The 17,233-nt window shown below is 44.1% G+C and overlaps 1 protein-coding gene across 3 annotated transcripts; it reads right to left on the reverse strand.

Annotated features, from left to right (window-relative positions):
* Nucleotides 1-1,185: 1,185 nt before the first annotated feature.
* LOC110977737 (polyunsaturated fatty acid 5-lipoxygenase-like) lies at nucleotides 1,186-16,799 on the reverse strand. 3 transcript variants are annotated; one of them, XM_022232145.2, is made up of 12 exons: nucleotides 15,921-16,799; nucleotides 7,683-7,727; nucleotides 7,363-7,488; nucleotides 6,966-7,063; nucleotides 6,421-6,553; nucleotides 5,834-5,929; nucleotides 5,136-5,350; nucleotides 4,630-4,889; nucleotides 4,371-4,462; nucleotides 4,032-4,205; nucleotides 3,515-3,678; nucleotides 1,186-3,091 (listed from the first exon to the last, which is right to left on the reverse strand). In XM_022232145.2, the coding sequence occupies exons 1-12, from the start codon at nucleotides 16,506-16,508 to the stop codon at nucleotides 2,977-2,979; spliced, it is 2,106 nt and encodes a 701-aa protein (XP_022087837.2). In that variant the 5' UTR covers nucleotides 16,509-16,799; the 3' UTR covers nucleotides 1,186-2,976. The 3 variants fall into 3 exon arrangements, with proteins under 3 accessions (XP_022087837.2, XP_022087846.2, XP_022087827.2); XM_022232154.2 differs by lacking the exon at nucleotides 15,921-16,799 and adding an exon at nucleotides 12,925-14,127; XM_022232135.2 differs by lacking the exon at nucleotides 15,921-16,799 and adding an exon at nucleotides 9,233-9,973.
* Between the last annotated feature and the right edge of the window lie 434 nt (nucleotides 16,800-17,233).

The raw sequence follows: 17,233 nt of genomic DNA on the forward strand, positions 1-17,233 counted from the left end.
ATGCCTGATGACCACTGATCTCTATACACTCCTCCATGATACACTGGATAGGCAGCTCAGCAGTAACTGCCTATGTGTGAATTGAAGTGACCACGCAGTCATCTTAGGGTATTCAATACAATGGGACCTACATGTACTTGCATGGCACTTGAGCCGGTGACTTGAAAACTGCCGTTGTATTGAAGAAGCCTAAGATGGCCGCGCAGTCGCTTCTGAATTGGAGGTGTTACGCCCCAACTATGGGACACTGAGTCCCAACTGTAGAGCTGCAGTTCGGGCTGGCCCAACTATTTTTGACCGATGTCTGAGGGAAATGTCTCAACATTATTCGAGTCAATGTGTCTCACACTTGACACAATTCATCAAAAATGTGGCATTTAGCCCTATGACCAATGACATGACATTTGTAAACAATATGGCACATGCTGGGCACATCATGCACACAGGATCTCTCTGCTGTAGTTGGGCCGGTCCGACTGTAGCACTCTAGTAGGGACGGGCCCAACTATAGTTGGGACTGATGCTATAGTTGGGGCGTAACAGAGGCATATGATGAGCGATATGCGGCAAAGGGGACCCCCCCTTGTGTCTTCTTTTGTGTTGATGACATCTTTGGAATTCCTTTCAGATTTCTAAGAGGGGTGCATTTTGGCGCAACAACCTTAGGGTATACAGCTTGTGCATCACATTGGGGGTTCCCCCTTTACCGCATATCGTGCTGGCTATCATTGGTAGAGCAGAGCTGCCTATCCAGGGTACAGAGATCAGTGTGCCTGACCCAAGATTTGCCAAGAGTTGTCAGGGAATCTTTGGGCAGGGAACTAGACTTCCCGGCCCCGAATCGTTGGCAGCTGCCTGGTAGGACGCCATCATCGGCCAAAACGACGTTACTTTAAGTTGCTGAGACGTCAGTGAGGAAAGAATCCCCAGAAAATGGTCACAGACAAATTTTAAACCAAAGGAATTCTGTCCCTGGGGAGCTAAGATGGTATTTGGAATGTTTCATGGGCCCTGTGAGCAGGGGTAATAACGGAAAGCGCTTTAATCTGTTTTGCTCAGCGTTTAGACAGGTATTGTGCTTTGTTTCTGGAATGTCGCTGTGCTTGAAATGGCTTGAAGTATGGGTATAAATCGGAACTACTTTCGACCACTGAGGAGTGAAATGAAAAGATTGTGATCACCAAGTTTAACTACACCCAAAATAATTGCTCTATGTTTATTTGCATTCAAAACTTGAAAGCCGCATTATAAACAGTTACGAACTCTGAAATGTTCAAAAGTCGTCCAAACCCGGGTGAAGACAACAAAAACTAGACATTCGGAAATAAAACTAGCCATAAATCTATATTCAACCGACGTGTACAAGTTAAATAAACGACAAAGAGTGTGTTGCTTTTCGAGTATTAATAGAAATACTTTAACCAGCTAGCTTCTTGCAAAGAAAGAGTAAAATCATGTATGTACAATGGACTATCATTATTACTAACTCGGCAGGAACAAAATTTCGCTTTTAACAAACTTATCTTCGCTTCTGAGTGCGAGTGCAGAGTCCTGTTTATAGGGGAAAAATTGTTGCAGCAAAATACGTAATTCCGTTTACAACGAAAAGTTTATAGACTCTTGCGTCAAAAGAATTGTTGGCGACTTATTTATTACAAATGTTTACAAATCCTGGATCATACAACTCAATGCAAAGTAACATGTAGTCATTCATAATGTCTCGATCCTGTACAGGTTGTTTAGTCTTGCCGCGAAGGTGCTACTTGGTTAGACCGTATACTGGGCCGGTAATCACCGGCTGGTTTTTACCAACTACAGCCAGTCATTCATGCGCCGCATCACCGGTGATGCGATCCAGACATCTGCACCGCCTGTGCATCGCCGAAGGAAACTACTGAATCCTCACAACCATCGCTTAATAATAACAGTAGCTTAACAATATTGTTTACTTGATAGTCTTTTAGAAAAATACGTTTCCTGCAGCCCCAGACTCAAAAAATGTTCGAAACCATAATTAACCTCCGCGTATAAAGGGACTCGCAAGGAACTGACACCCAATAATTGAATTACTAAATGGTTTAATAGGAACTGACACCCAATAATTGAATTACTAAATGGTTAGAAAAAAAACCACCGCAGCCCTCTTTACAAAATGAAGGAAAACATACGTGTATACTGAATGAGTATGAAGTATGAGTACTTTGCAATCCAAAATATTTAGCTGTACAATGTATTTGGAATTACTTATCACATGTAAACCTAAAACCTAAACCCATGCAAGGCACCACCAACCTCCCAACAAGACAACGGTACGTGACAAAATATTGCGTAAACTCGACACAAAATGCCCACGTCATAAGCTTCAAACCGTAAAGTTTTGAGAAGCAACAATTCGGTACAGTTTATTAAGATACAGTGAAACCAAAAAGCCATACATATGTAAGCACGCTACATGTACTATTTAATACTGCATAGCAGGTGTCATCTTAATAGTAAGGTACGGTATCCAATAAACAGAAAAGCTATAGAGTGTCTAGTACTTTTACGTTTTAAAAAGCGTACTTGACCGCTCCGCAAAAGCAAAAACTAGCACTTTCTACGAATTTCTGAAACAGTAAATTGATTTCTTTAACCTCCAACCTTTATTTGGAAAAAACGAAAAACTGCATATCTACGTAATAACCTCAAAGTTGTTACGACTTGGCGCATATTATTTCATTTTTGCGCATTCATTTTTTTTCCTGAAACATTGAGTAATTCTTTATCAGCATTTTCTTTTCTGAAATACAAGGCAATTCTTTCAGACATTCGTCGGGTTCACCACGAAGTGCTGTCGTGGTGGGGAAACTATCCACGATACGTCACTTCGTCGTGAAACCGAAGAATTATTCCCAGAGCGTTGGTAAGCTGGGTTTTTCCAAACTTGCCCATTTTATCTCCTCTCCCTGTACTCCATGGAGTTTAGAGGATTCGTAGTTAGATACTGATAGCGTTTGGGACCTCCTTGGGATGGCAGTAATCATAAGGAAACTCCCGATGTCTGTTTCGCTCATCGATGATGACCTCAATCTGCTTTAGGTCCTTCCGGAACCTGATGGAGAAAAAGGCAAAGATGTGGATTAAAAAGATTAATATATAAAACGATCTACTGAAAATTAAGATGGTAGATATTATGAACGTGTTGGTGTAATCTACATGGGGTAAAAACGCTCTCCACGTAATACAAGAGTGATATATGCCGTTCATGCAGAATATGTTTAGATTGTTAAAAGCATACAGACTAGAAATATGAAACAAACGAATCCATTTTTAGTGTTCAGAAGTTCTCATTAAAAAAGCATGATATTGGTATGGAAGACGACGAAATGGTTACACATGAAATCAGATCTACGAGTGAGAACGATTTCGATTAGATTTCCTAATTACAAAATTTCACTGTTTGTATTGTGAAAGGCTTCCGTGTGAGTTTGGCTGAGCCTTGAACAAGGGAAAAATCTCTTTTCAATGCTCTTACTGTTCCAGGGCCTTGACAGCGACAGGACAGAATCCGTACTGCATTTCAAAGTCACCCAAACTATTGGTGGCCTTCTCACTGAGCAGACGAGTGACTGTCATGACATCGACCGTCACATTCTTCTCAGGTAAGTTGTCTAAGATGTCCTTCTCAGAACGCGGGGACTAAGAACAAATAATTACTCAGTAAAAGTCAAAAAATTAAAACAGAGAAAGAAAGAAAGAAAGAAAGACAAAAGCACAAAGGCAAACGGTACACAGTGCAAACCTTGTCGGATAATTTACAGTTTGGCGACAGTAAGGAATTTTGTTGCGCAATTTAAGGCGGAGAAAACGTAAGAGAAAATAGACAACAAAACCACAGCCGTTCTTATATCTTTGTATGTCTGTCTCTGCAGCTAGGGGATTTCATTCACCAACAATATTTAAACGAAATCGAATGCAATTAAAAACACGATTCTCATGTTAGTTTGGGTAAATCTTACCCAATGTTACATGGAATTTAGTGTAAATCTTACCTTATCTGTAGGCGGGGGCATCCTCATGCCAGCAGGATAATGAGGAGGGAAGGCGTAGTCGTCATACTGGGAGAAGTTGGCCACGCAGTGTGACACGCTACAGGTGAACATGATAGGCGTAACAGTGCTGATAACATCCTCAACGTTGGCGAACTTGCCGTCTGCCGGAATACCCTGGGGTGAGTGAGTTAGTTATACAAATAAATTTCGGTTTGAAATGAGGTGTCTATTTCGAAGTTCTGGCACAAATCTACATACCGTACTTTCTTGCCCTTTCCAGAGCCGTTTCGTGAAATGTGTAACTAGAATTGAAAATGTTACATATATTTGAGTTAATACCTGAACACCAGCTCCTCCGTTATCCTGGGGCGTGGCCATCAAACGCCCCCATTCCTGGAGTTCATAGTCCCCAGTAATCATATCAGGAGTTTCTATTAAAAACAAAAAATGAAGTGTCTTGGATGTTCAAGTCGCACATTGAAATACAGGATATAATTAAAATTAGTTGCGATACATGGAGTCCAATGTAAAAACATCAAGCTGAATGAGCCCCTGTGATTGACTCGTTTTGAATATGGAGACGTAAGTTTGTCCTCACCGTAATGTGATTTCACAACAACTCTGACGTATTTCTCCATCGCCTCGTAAATCAGCACTCCATCATCTCGATAGTGGTAGTCTGGAAGGGCATTGGTGTCATCGACCTCGCGTGCCTTCAAATCGTTGATGATGGTACCTTCCACATTCAGGCGCCAACGCTTGAAGGCACGGCCAATCAGCTCAAACATCCCGTCACGTCCGATGTTCATAGTCTTATCCACCCAGCCATCGACTGAGATCAGAAGAGCAAGACCACGGCTGCGTTTACGAAGAAAGCGAGGAAATAAATACAGACGACAAAGTTTAAACATGATCAAATTGTCCTGTGAATACTGGCAGAAGTCTACAAACACAGAGAAATGAGTAACTAGCATCTTTCCCTACTTCATTTCATCTCTGAAAAGCTTCGATTACTACATATGATTCCCTCCTGTTAACAGCCTTGCCAACAATTCACCGCCTTCCCTTGACTACAAAAATTAGTCGACCATGAGGTGTGTGTACCTGTTGATGGCCATGAGAAACAGGAAGTGCGGTGCCAGGAGCCGAAAGAGCGGATGTGAAGGAGAGAGGGCGCAATGCATGGTAGCCGCCACGGATTCCATCACCAGATGGGTCAGGCCCAGATGGGTGCAAGACTGGTGGTACGACGCGTCGGCAAAGTTGAACCACATCTTGGCCAAGAGCCAGGTGTACTCCGGGTCGCTGGGCAGAAAGACCTGAAGAGTTTCAACAAATAAGAAATGCTCAGACAGCAAATAAGTTAACAAACAAAGCTTTTGACATATTATCTCAGGCAACTCAGCTATCGAGGTCACAATGGAGCGGTCAACCATGGAATATCCAGCTATCTATTCAAGGACAAAAAATCTAAACCAAGCAGCTTACCAGCGATCCTTCTTCAATCAGGCAGAAAACCAAGATAAATCTTTAATCAGGTAACTAATTAGTGATCAATCAAGCTAACCGCTAACCAAAGATACATCGTCAATAATGGCAGTCAACTATGATCAATCTTAAATCAGGCAACTAACCTGTGATCAATCTTCAACCGGGTAATAAAGCAGCGATCAATCTTGGCAATTAAGTTGTGATCAGCCTTCAATCAGGCAGCTGACCAAAGATCAATCTTCAATCAGCTAACTTACCTGTGATCAATCTCAAATCAACCAAGCAAACTATAACCATGGCAAAAGACTTACCGGGTTATCTGGTCCTTTCTGTTGCTCCAACTGCAAAGCAACAGGCATGAGATGCTTGTTCTTATCCACAAAGAACAGTCCAATCGGTGAAACAACCTGCAAACAAAGCAGAATTTACAAAATGCTTCTATTTCGGGGAAAAGGGCTTAAAATGATACACTCTTCGTAATACTCAACATGCGGTTGGCATAAAACAGCACAAACATTCAGAACGAGGGCGACGAAACTTCAGTTCTCTCTCCAGATGAATCTATACCTCGAGTGCAAATTACAAATCCACATTAACCCGAACCCGCCCGGGCTCTTTTTTACGAGAAACCATATCCAATCCTCCAAAATCCTCCGTTTTTTTACATTAAAAATTTGCATCCAGTCTCAATCCTCCAAAATCCTTCAAAACTACCCAGAGGATTTTGGAGGTTTGAGGAGGGTTAGGGTTAAGGGACCAACAGGCTTCCACGTCTCAAAGAAACTGAGATAAAAACTCACAAAGTGCAAACATTGGGGGCATTATTTTGAAGAGGGAAGTGTGTGGTCTTGGAGGCTCGAAACTGTAACCTTCTCAGAAAATGCTGATGTGTCCTTACCGGTGTTCCCTGTTTAACGGGAAGGTTTTTTAGAATTTCATAGTCGATGTAGTACAGCTTCTTCTTCGCGATAGCCTCCTTGATTGTCATGCCTTCCAAGAATGGTCCAACCATTTCATCGGTCACACCAAACCTGACAAGTTAAGAATGCGGCACTACTCAAATGTGATTGGATACAAAGGCTCGGGAAATAAAAAGCCCAATTGTAAGTCTGACTCGGGCATTTTGGATTCATCAAAACAATCACCTTCCAGGTCAAGGAGCCAGACTACATTTGCTAATTTGTCGTCGGTCAGAGCTCTTCGGGGCGGTTATGTACGCTGCCGTTTTACCCAAGAATTTCCCTCAAATAAGTCTACGCGTTTTCTTCAGTAATACCGACTGCAGTGGAAATACTGCCCCAGATAACACCAATGAGTGTTAGCGTCAAACTTATTCACAGCAAAGAAACCGCCATTCGTAACCTCAGATGGGATAGTACTTGCAGATACTTTAATCCCATAAAAAAACTTTCCCAGAAGGAAATTCGTTCTAGCTTCACGTACTTCTCTGGGACTTCCGTGAAGAGTCGAATCTGGGTAGGGTTGCATCTGATCAGTCGCTGCAGACCGAACTCAATGTCAGAACGCCACATCCGCATTCCCTGAAATATAAAACACGGAAGTGGTTTCACCCCAAAGTAGAGGGCACAACATATTCAATGAATAAACACTCTATGTTTGAAATTAGATTGATACATTTTTGTATCTTAGTTTATAGAATACGAAAGTATGAAGTAACTCTGAACCAGAAAAAAAACTTCAGTTTAAACCACGCCTTCTGCCCATCCACTGCACATAGAGTTACATGCATTGGTCGCCATTTACATGGAACTCTCAAATCTAGAGAAAAAGTACTACAGATTTATGGACCGAAGACAACAAAAGTCTCGAAATGCCTTACATCGGGTTTAGGGAACACCCCGTGGTAGACGTTCTTGAGATCATCCAGGTTGCGCCACTTGCCCGTAAATGTCTTGGACAGTTTGCTTTGCAGGAGTAGGTTAGCCTTTCTCTTGACGAGGTCAAACTGGGCATAGGAAAAAAAATAAAATGTTTTTGTTTGACGGGACAGCCAATCAATATTGCACGTCAGGCAAGGTATTCGTAGGCATGTCGTTTATTAGCATAAATTATAAACCAGTTTGTTACACAAACATAATATAAATCCACAATTTATGACTCGCTGATATTTAAGGCAACGTCCCTGCATGCCTCACTTACCAAATAATCGAAGGAGAACTTCTCGTCACCTGGCAGCTCGGCCACCTGGCGTCAAAAGTATAAGCAAAATATTTACAGTATTTGAAATAACAGGAACCAAGTCTAAAAATGCCCTCTCGTAATATTGAATGCTGCATTGAGTTTCTCAACTTGAAATTGAAGAGCAGCTGTCGCTCCTTGATTTTTCTGCTACAGAAGTGCGCTGATGAACGAGAAAGTGGGTCAGTGATGAATGTAAGAAGTCGAAAATACATACACCTGTTGTCTGTTGGGAAGAAGGGCGAAATACAAGTCAACTGAATAATTTATTTTCTATTGAAGAAAACCGAGGTTTCTGGCAAAGGAAGTGTAGTCCAGAGTTTCGCGGGAACTGAAACTCCAATCCACTTGTCAGTCCATGGCCAGCCCAGGTGGAATTGGAAGCCGGGTCGCAGACGAGGGAGGTCGGGAACGTATGCTAATTGACTCCCCCCAATTGGTTATACAAAGACGAACCCCAAACAGCACCGTGTCAGTGCCATTTGCACCATTCTCAGTCACTCATCCAAAGCGTAGAGAACATCATCCTTCTCAATTCTGCAGAGGATCCCTGAGCAAATATTCCACTGCAGAATGCAGTGATAGGCCCCGGCCCTATGGGAGTTGACCTTGATACAAGCATAATGTGTTCCTAGCTCTGTGATACCAGGTACCTGGACGTCACTTGTGAAAAATACAAAGCGAACTCGAACCTTTTCAGAGATTACTCAAAGGACAGTTGGTTGTCACCTTTGCCTCGAGCACTTAAACTAGCTTGAAAGGCCACTGAAATCGGGGTCGGGGAATGACGGTGGGCATCTCGCTCGTAAGCGACATTTTATAATCAAAGTGTAGGCCAAATATGAATTCGAATATTTCTGGTTAAATGTGATCCTGACTTTTTCAACCACGGACCTGTGGCCATACTGACTCATGTTGCGAATTGCGTGTGAACCACGATGCAGCTCCCAGATCAAAGTCTACAACTTACGGTTCCACGTACACGCGGATTCACTTCATCAGTTGTACCATGGACTATAAAAGCATTTCCTCCATGGGGCCTTTTCCAGAAATGTCCTTTTCTAGGACAGGATGTCGACGTACCACAGCAAAAGCACACAGTGGTACAATAAAAGTTGCAATGCTTATTTTGAAATGCAAATTGGAAGATTCCGTTCTATAGGTTGGGAACAAAATACTACACAACATTAACTAACCTCGGATGGCATGATTTGTTAACAAGTAGAGCCTAGGCCTAATCCTTGGAAGAAAGACCATCTTGACAATTTTTAGAGTGATTTGACAAGAATTATGATCCCAGATTACTATGGTAACGGATTAAAAATTAATGAAGTATGTACATGCTGGATAAAGTTTACTGCCACCTTGCGTTTCCAAAATGCTGAATGGTTTCGCAGTAATACATTATCCCCGAAGACATTATTCATTTTTTGTCGAGTTATTTGCAAAACGGAATGACCTTTTAACAGTGATATCGCTGCTGGTCACCTCATACGATATTGGGTACTCACCTGAGAAGGTAACCCTGCTTCAGGGGCCTGGCTCCTGAACTGATAAATCTCCCTTATTTCCTCCATCTCCTCCTTGCGTTGTGAATCTTTGCGTGGGTCATGCTGAGGCAACAGTGAGTCATACTGACGGAAAATGACACTCTTCTTGGCCGGAATCCACCGGTGGACGGGGAACTCGTACGGCCCCTTCTCTGGGGCATCCTTGGGCGTCTCGAAGATATCGATTTTCTCCAGGTACCACGGGTCGAAGGCACCGTGTTCGTCCCGCCAGAGCTCGATCTCATGTACAGCGCCGAAGTCAGCTGGGAGTTTGGCCTTAAACTCATCGGTTTTCCCTCTCTCGAAGTCATCGTGGAACAGCCGATCCAGCTTGATCTTCTTGGAAGTGACTCCATTCTCGTTGTGCAGGATGATGTAGATGTTAGCATCTGTACCAGCGCCTTTGCGATCGCCAGTCTTCACAAGGATCTTGTAGTGGGTGTGAGCACCGGCCAAGTTATCGTCGGATGACGCTTCTTTCATTGCAGTAGCCTGACCGTCGGAGACATCGTTAGACGACCCATTACCACAACAACACAGAAGACGGGACATGATGAAGAACTGCCGTCGTCAATTAAAGTTCAAAGCCCCCGTCCTAAACTTCAGCGAGTGGTTCTCTTCGGCAATGACAACGCCCGAAACAAGAGTCTGCACGTAAGCAGAGTGGCCAATACGACCCTTCACACCCAACACACACCGAGTACACTGCCCGTGCGAATTCCAGTTTGACCTCTTTTAATACAGCGACCTTGTATCAACAATACGATTCTACCTTGCCTCAGTGAACAGGAAAAAGAGTGCGTTTCGCCTTCATATGAATATGCAAATTTTTGAGCAGGACATGCGGTGACGCAGGGACTGATCATTTGCCGAGGGAGATCGGCCAAAAAGTGTTTTTATAGATGTGGAGTTTGACAGACAATGAGGAGCTTCAGTCTATTGATGTGAAGTTTTCTGTGTTGCGAATGATAAATATCCACCTTAGAAAAGTATTTATACTTTGTGCTTCAACGAATAAAGAGGAACACACCAGTCGAATGAACCATTTTAGTATTCCCTGGGATTGAGAATGTGTTCGATTCTTTTGCGATTATGCAGATCCCACACGAGCTTACGAGACAGTCATCAATGACTGTCCAACCGAAATCCCCATCCCCAAGTAACTTGCACTGTCACCATACAGTGACGTTTCTGTTGGCTTCCTCGCGTCATGCAAGCACCTTGGGTTCAGAATTATTGAACAAAAATTTGGATATCCAACTGCAACTGAGACATGATGGGACCATGGGACGTGGAATCCAGATCTATGTCCATGTAGAGCTGTACACAGTGAAAATGCTATATTGCTTGGAATATTTCCAACTTTCTCTTCTGCAATAATAGGACAGAAGTAGATAACCTTTGGCCGCTAAAGAGCAAGCCAACAGGAATAAACATGGCAGGGAACATGGCTCTTGGAAGTGTAAATCGACAATTCGGTCGGGAAATCCCAAGGTGGTGAAATGGGTGACTTTTACAATGTATCGGAAATAGATCTGCCGGAATTATAACTTCATCCAGTGACGGACATGACTTCTGATGATATAAGCTAATAACAGACTACATATACAGACCGATGTGTGAACTCGAGGCCGGATGTTAGACCTGGGTCGTTCTTTTTTTCTTTCTGTTTCAATATTTGAACAGGAAATTTTCTGAAAACCCTCCCCCCTCAAAAAAAATTGATGATGTCAATCCGCACTTGGGGTGAAAGAAGGTCGCATTGTAAGCTTTAGCTAATAAAACAATTTTGAAGTAGCTTTACGAGTTTAACTCGTATGAGTGAACATATGGACCAGGTGTAAATGTAACACCTATAGTGTAAGGTACTCAGAATGGGTACCTGAGAAGGAAGTCCAAATGCTTGAGGCTTGAATTTGTAGCTCTTCCTTGAATATTTCAGTTCCTCTTTCCTCTGAGTCTTGGCCAAAGGATCTCGCTGTGGCAAACAGCAATCGAACAGGGTAAACTGCATCTTCTTTTTGGGAAGAATCCATTGATGCACGGGCAAGACAGCCAGGGACCTCCCGCCCTTTCTCTAGGGCCCTCCAGCATCGTGGATCTCGATCTTCTCCAGATGCCACGCGTCAAAAGTCCCAGCCGCGTCCCGCCAAACCTCGACCCGGGAGATGCTACCGAAGCCCGCCCGCTTCAACCTGACCGCAAACAAGTCCACCTGGCCCCGCTCAAAGTCGTTCTTCGACTGGTTGTCCATCTTGAAGCTTTCGGATCGGACATTAGCGGTGTTGTAGAGGGCAAGGTAGACGTTTGCATCGGTGCCAGTACCCACCAAATCCCCCGTCTTCACAACCACGCGGTACCAGGACATCTTGCAGGCTCCTCTGCGTTCTTGAATCCTCAACAGTTCAAACGGAATCTCCCCTAACGAAATCCCTCTGAACAAAAGACAGTCGATTGGATCCCACGGGTACTTCAGCACGAACTCCTAAACCAGCGTTTATAAAAGGATAGTCAAAGCTTACAGGGGATACTCGAAAAACCCGTCCCCTTAGAACACCAATATATAAGTACTTGTTTACGACCGTAAGTATATTTATTGTTCAGTTCCAAAGTGGATCTGGACACCAAGTATGCTTACAATGATCAAATAAAATAGATGGCGATGCACGACGACCTAGCGTTTTACGAGCAAAACGATGTACTTTGAAAAAAAGTTTGTAGAAAATAGCATAATATAATACAGTACCCTGTCCATCTACCATCACACATAATGCACATGGTTCCCAATCCAATACATTTTGGTTGTAAACCAATTTTCAAAAGTTCTACTTCATTTAATTAAACTAGAACGGCCGCTTTTGAAATTGCCTTTCATTTTGAGAATACGACGTTCACAGGGCAAAGAAGCAGCCTGTTTGTAGTTGCCAAACTTCTGCGGTGTGTACATGGATTTCCGACATCGAAGGTCAACGGGACGATAATATGACCAGGAAATGAAGTCTACAAACACAGAACAGAATACAGCCGATGATTGTGGAAAAATGTCAGCAGTCAAATTGTACAAACAACGCATGATATCAAAGTTTTCCTGATGAGAGTATCTTGGAGTGGGTTCACTTGTGGTATCGGTTACAGCGGATACGATTATTGTCGGTTTGTGATTGGCGCTAAAATTGAAGACAGACCGGTAAAGCTAGAAAAAAGTGTACCGGGCCACGGGAAAGATTTTCCTATAGGGATAAAGTTGAAAATTGCCGTAGGTTTGGCCGGTACTTTCCGAAGACCATCAGTAAATCAGCAATATTTATTCGTCTCTTGATAGGCCTATCAGTAGGCAACGAGTTGACTGTCGGCGAAAACCACACATAACATTGGACCCAGAGCTTGCTCCGAACCGGAAACCAGAGACGCCTGTGGTACGGTACCCATGACACGACCTAAAGGTTAGCCTTCATTCAAGACTTTTTTACAAACGGTCACGCGTTTGGGGGAGAAATATGAATAAATATTCCTCAAAATCATCGTGATCGCTACCCTCCCTCCCAAGGATCTGTAAATATCACTTATCAGCACTTTTAAAATGAATGCCGAGACCTTTCAGAGTTCAAGGAATGATAAAATTTCCCGTTGACGTCATCAGAACATTGCCTTACCTGACATGGAAGACCTGGGGCTTGACTTCTGAAAGTGTAAGTCCCCTTGAATTCTTCTAATTCTTCCTTTCTCTGCGTTTCCTTGAGAGGATCATGTTGGGGGAGCAGCGTATCATACTGGTGAAACATGACCCTCTTCCTAGCCGGAATCCACCGATGGACGGGGAACTCGTACGGCCCCTTCTTGGGCCCCTCCTTGGGTTTCTCAAATATGTCGATCTTCTCCAGGTACCAGGCATCGAAGGCGCCATGCTTGTCCCGCCACAGCTCGATCTTTTCAACAGCACCAAACTCGGCCGGCAGCTTGGCTTTGAATTTGTCGGTGTGGCCCCTCTCGAAGGCGTTATGGATTTTGCGGTGTAGTTTGATCTCCTTGGAAGCCACCTTCTTCTTGTTATGCAGGATGATGTAGATGTTGGCGTCTGTACCAGCACCTTTCATATCCCCGGTTTTGACGAGGATCTTGTAAATCGTATGGGTGCTAGTAGCCTTGTATTCGTCATCCATAGTGGTTAAAACGCCGTAGACAGTCCAGAATGGTGTTCAAAGTTTGTAATATTGACCACCTTGCTGGTGTGCAGTGTACATGTACGTGTAAGTCGGTGTACAGCTATCACGCAACTGGTGCGTTGCAATTCTAGTAAAAGTTTCCGTGTGCGATTCGGCTAATCTTTAATACCCGTGTGGCTTCCGGATACACTGTACATCATATGCAATGTATTTACAGTCTCCCTGTGTGTACGTGTGGCCCAATGGAGTCCGTGTGAACTCAATCCGTGTATGGTGGTGGAAGAAAGGTCGAGGCCGCTTTAACACAATGCTCGCAAGATAGCAGTTGGAGCATGGTTGGAGCATAGAGCTAGGAACACAATCCTAGCTCTATGGTTGGAGCAAATAGGGTAGTCCAGTGACGCATCTTGGATTTGTACGGTTCAGTGAAAGCCATGAATGGAAAGGGTATGCTCACAGTGCGCTTCAGGGTTGGGAATTTGACTTCATGACCTGACCTAATCACACCAACCCTGCTAGTAGACTTTTGGCCCAAGACTTGGATAATTTGCCAGTGAAGCCATTCTCAGCTGGGTTTCCCATGCAGGCTAATGAACCACATACAGTACATATACACGTACACCTGTAGGCTGTACCGATGCCTAACCATCCATGTAGCCGGGTATTGGCACAACAAACAGGCTTCTAACAATGACCTAAGTCACTCATTGTGACGGAACAGCTTTCCATGAATCTTTTATTCTCTGTCATTCTGTATAGCACACCCGTCACACTCACAGTAACCGGACCGAGCAGTGGCGTAGCGAGCGGGGATGTGGGAGGTGTGGGGGTGTGTTGCACCCCCTCAATAATTCTTTTATATCCGGACCAAGCAGCGGCGTAGCGAGCGGGGATGTTGGGGGGGATGTCGCACCCCCAATAATTCTTTTCAGTCGGCAAATAAAGGGTCAGTCGGCAAATGAAACTGAAATTGTATCGACCAGTCAGCAAATTGACCCGGGCACACCCCCCCCCAAGAAAATGCCTTCGCTACGCCGCTGGGACCAAGCATTCATGTTCTTCAAAACCCGTCCATATTTTCAGACATATGACGCACACATACAGCACTCAACAGATTCCATTTGTCATACTACGAAAGGGGCCATACATATTCATTGTTTGAAATGATGATAACATGGCATATCCGGGTTCTAGTCTGAAGGTTAAAAACGTGGATTTTTGTCCTCTGGGGGGTTATCAGGAAGTTTACAACCGGTAAACCCGGTTGTAAAATTCTGGTACAATCTCAACCATATCTCAAAGGTGCTGAGGGGTCGTATCTTCTGAATATTTGTGGTTCTCGTCCGCCCCATCAGAGAACCCGAAGAAGTTGATCAGTCAATTTGGAGGGAAAAGTACTGATTTGAATATTCAGCATTAGTATCTTCAGTCCGTTCTTTCTTCGGTCTAATAACATACCAGACCCATATCATAACTCTTTGTTTGTTTTATGGGGTGTATATCATGTAAACAAGCCGCTCGATGACGAGAGGGTGTTGATGAAAGGTCACATTTTTCTTGCTTAACAAATAAACGAAGCCATCTGCAGCCAACTTAACATTTTCCATCATGGATACTATTTCAAACTAGCCGAAGAGTATCTATGGGTGTACAAATATGACACCCAAACGATAGAAAAAACCAAACAAGAAATAACATCAACCTCTAGGATAATCTAACTCGACAAGCGATGCATAATGCTGAGGATCATTGATGCATTGGGGCACATTGGTCTTGTGTATACGGCATTTGACCTGTAGTGGTTAGCATTTCTGGCTTCGAGTGACAAGGTTGGGGATTCGAATCCAGCTGGTGGCAGCATTTTGCGATCTAAAGGGCAAGTCACTTTACCCCTTCGTCAGTGCTTCTCTCCAACCAAGGAGTGAGTAAATAGGCACCTACGGAGGCATGGATATTGTGTTTAGCCGTTTGAACCTGATATTGTGGCATCAAGATAGCATACTCCCCAAGGAGCTGAGATGGTTTCAGGAATGTTCAGATGTTACGAGCCCAATGCGCATATATAATGATAACGCATCAGCGCCTTTCAATTACGGATACTGGGAGACACTGTGCCCTATAATATATGTATTAACATTTTTACCAGAACAACTAATGATAATACACAACTCTGAAGTTAACGAAGATGTTTTGAGCATCAAGGATGTCTGCATTATGCTTGACAGATCCACAAAGAACCAGAATTTTATAAAAGGAGTATAAAAAAAAAATCTCATTTAATCAGCCTGACCATGCCATGACTCCACACATGTACCACAAATGTTGGAGCGCGTCTCGCGACGCAAACACCCGCACGCACGCTCTTGTCGCATTCTGACAGTCAGTGTAGATTCATGCAATCCAAAAAAATTCTAACCTGGAGTAGAATCTTACGTGCACACACCCGATATAGCCATCATTCAACCGCTTTGTGCAGGCCTACCCACCTGACATGGAATTCCCGCCTCCGGGGCCTGGCTCCTGAACTGATAGATTTGCCGTAATTCCCGCATTTCTTCCTTCCTCTGCGTGTCCTTCAGGGGATCATTCTGGGGTAGCAGGGAGTCATACCGGTGAAAAAACACCCTTTTATTGGCCTGAATCCACCGATGGACGGGGAACTCGTACGGCCCCTTCTTGGGCCCTTCCTTGGGTGTCTCAAAGATGTCGATTTTCTCCAGGTACCACGGGTCGAATGCGCCGCACTCGTCCCGCCAGAGCTCAATCTTCGCCACGGCACCAAACTCGACGGGGAGTTTGGTCTTAAACTCGTCGGTCTTCCCCCTCTCAAAATCATCATGGAACAGCCGGTCCAGCTTGATCTCTTTGGAGGCGACAAGACTCTCGTTGTGTAGGATGATGTAGATGTTAGCATCTGTACCAGCGCCTTTGCGATCGCCTGTCTTCACAAATATTTTGTAGTGGGTGTGGGTGCCCGCCAAGTTGTCTTCTGATGATGCCTTCTTCATCTCTATTCCTGTCTCCCCATCCACGTAGTCGCTTGATCTTTGTCGGCAACAACCAAAGCAGGCCATGATTGGGAATTCTGTGTTAAACGTCTGAGACTAAAGGTCTTAATGACACATTGTAAATTTGTCTGACTCGGAGAAAATAAGAACATCAGTGGGTGTGATCTGGCTCAGCAATGCTTTCAGCAGTGAACGGCGCTACACAGGCCTAGTAGCAGACACGCTGACTAAAACCTCTGAATACGATTAGGCACCCAAGACTTACGCGTTATGCATTATTATGCTTGCAGTGGACGCTATCTCGGTGAAGAGCCGATGGAGTGTACATGTACACGTACATGTACTGTACATGGCATGCAAGACACGTACGTATATCGATCCGGTTGGAACAAGTTTCATCCACCCTGCCGATCGAGCTTGCTAGCCAGACTGGGGGCTGTGTTTACTCCACCGGAGGTCACGCGGTCGCGCAACTATGCAAGTGTCAGTGTTAAACACTATTTTCACAGCATGGTGTGAAATAAACGCCGGGTGACAGGCCATGATCCCGCGCCCCTATGCCACATTTTGGAACCACAAACCCTAGTCCACATGAATTAAAGGGGTCTCTTATCGAGGCTGTATAAATGGTAGGTGAACAAGTTTTTGAATGCTGTCTGCCCTTGATCGGAGGGAACCCGGCCTATTCAAAACAGCTTTCTTGTTTCATTTTCTTGAGGTCCTCAGAAATAGGGCGCAGAAGAAATGGCATCTTGGTTTGACGCTTCCTCCACGGTCCTTGCTCTGTGGTT

The sequence above is a fragment of the Acanthaster planci genome, linkage group LG17 (genome assembly GCF_054643075.1).
Source record: "Acanthaster planci isolate LZ-2023a linkage group LG17, COTS_SCS, whole genome shotgun sequence".
In the NCBI taxonomy this organism is placed as follows: domain Eukaryota; kingdom Metazoa; phylum Echinodermata; class Asteroidea; order Valvatida; family Acanthasteridae; genus Acanthaster; species Acanthaster planci.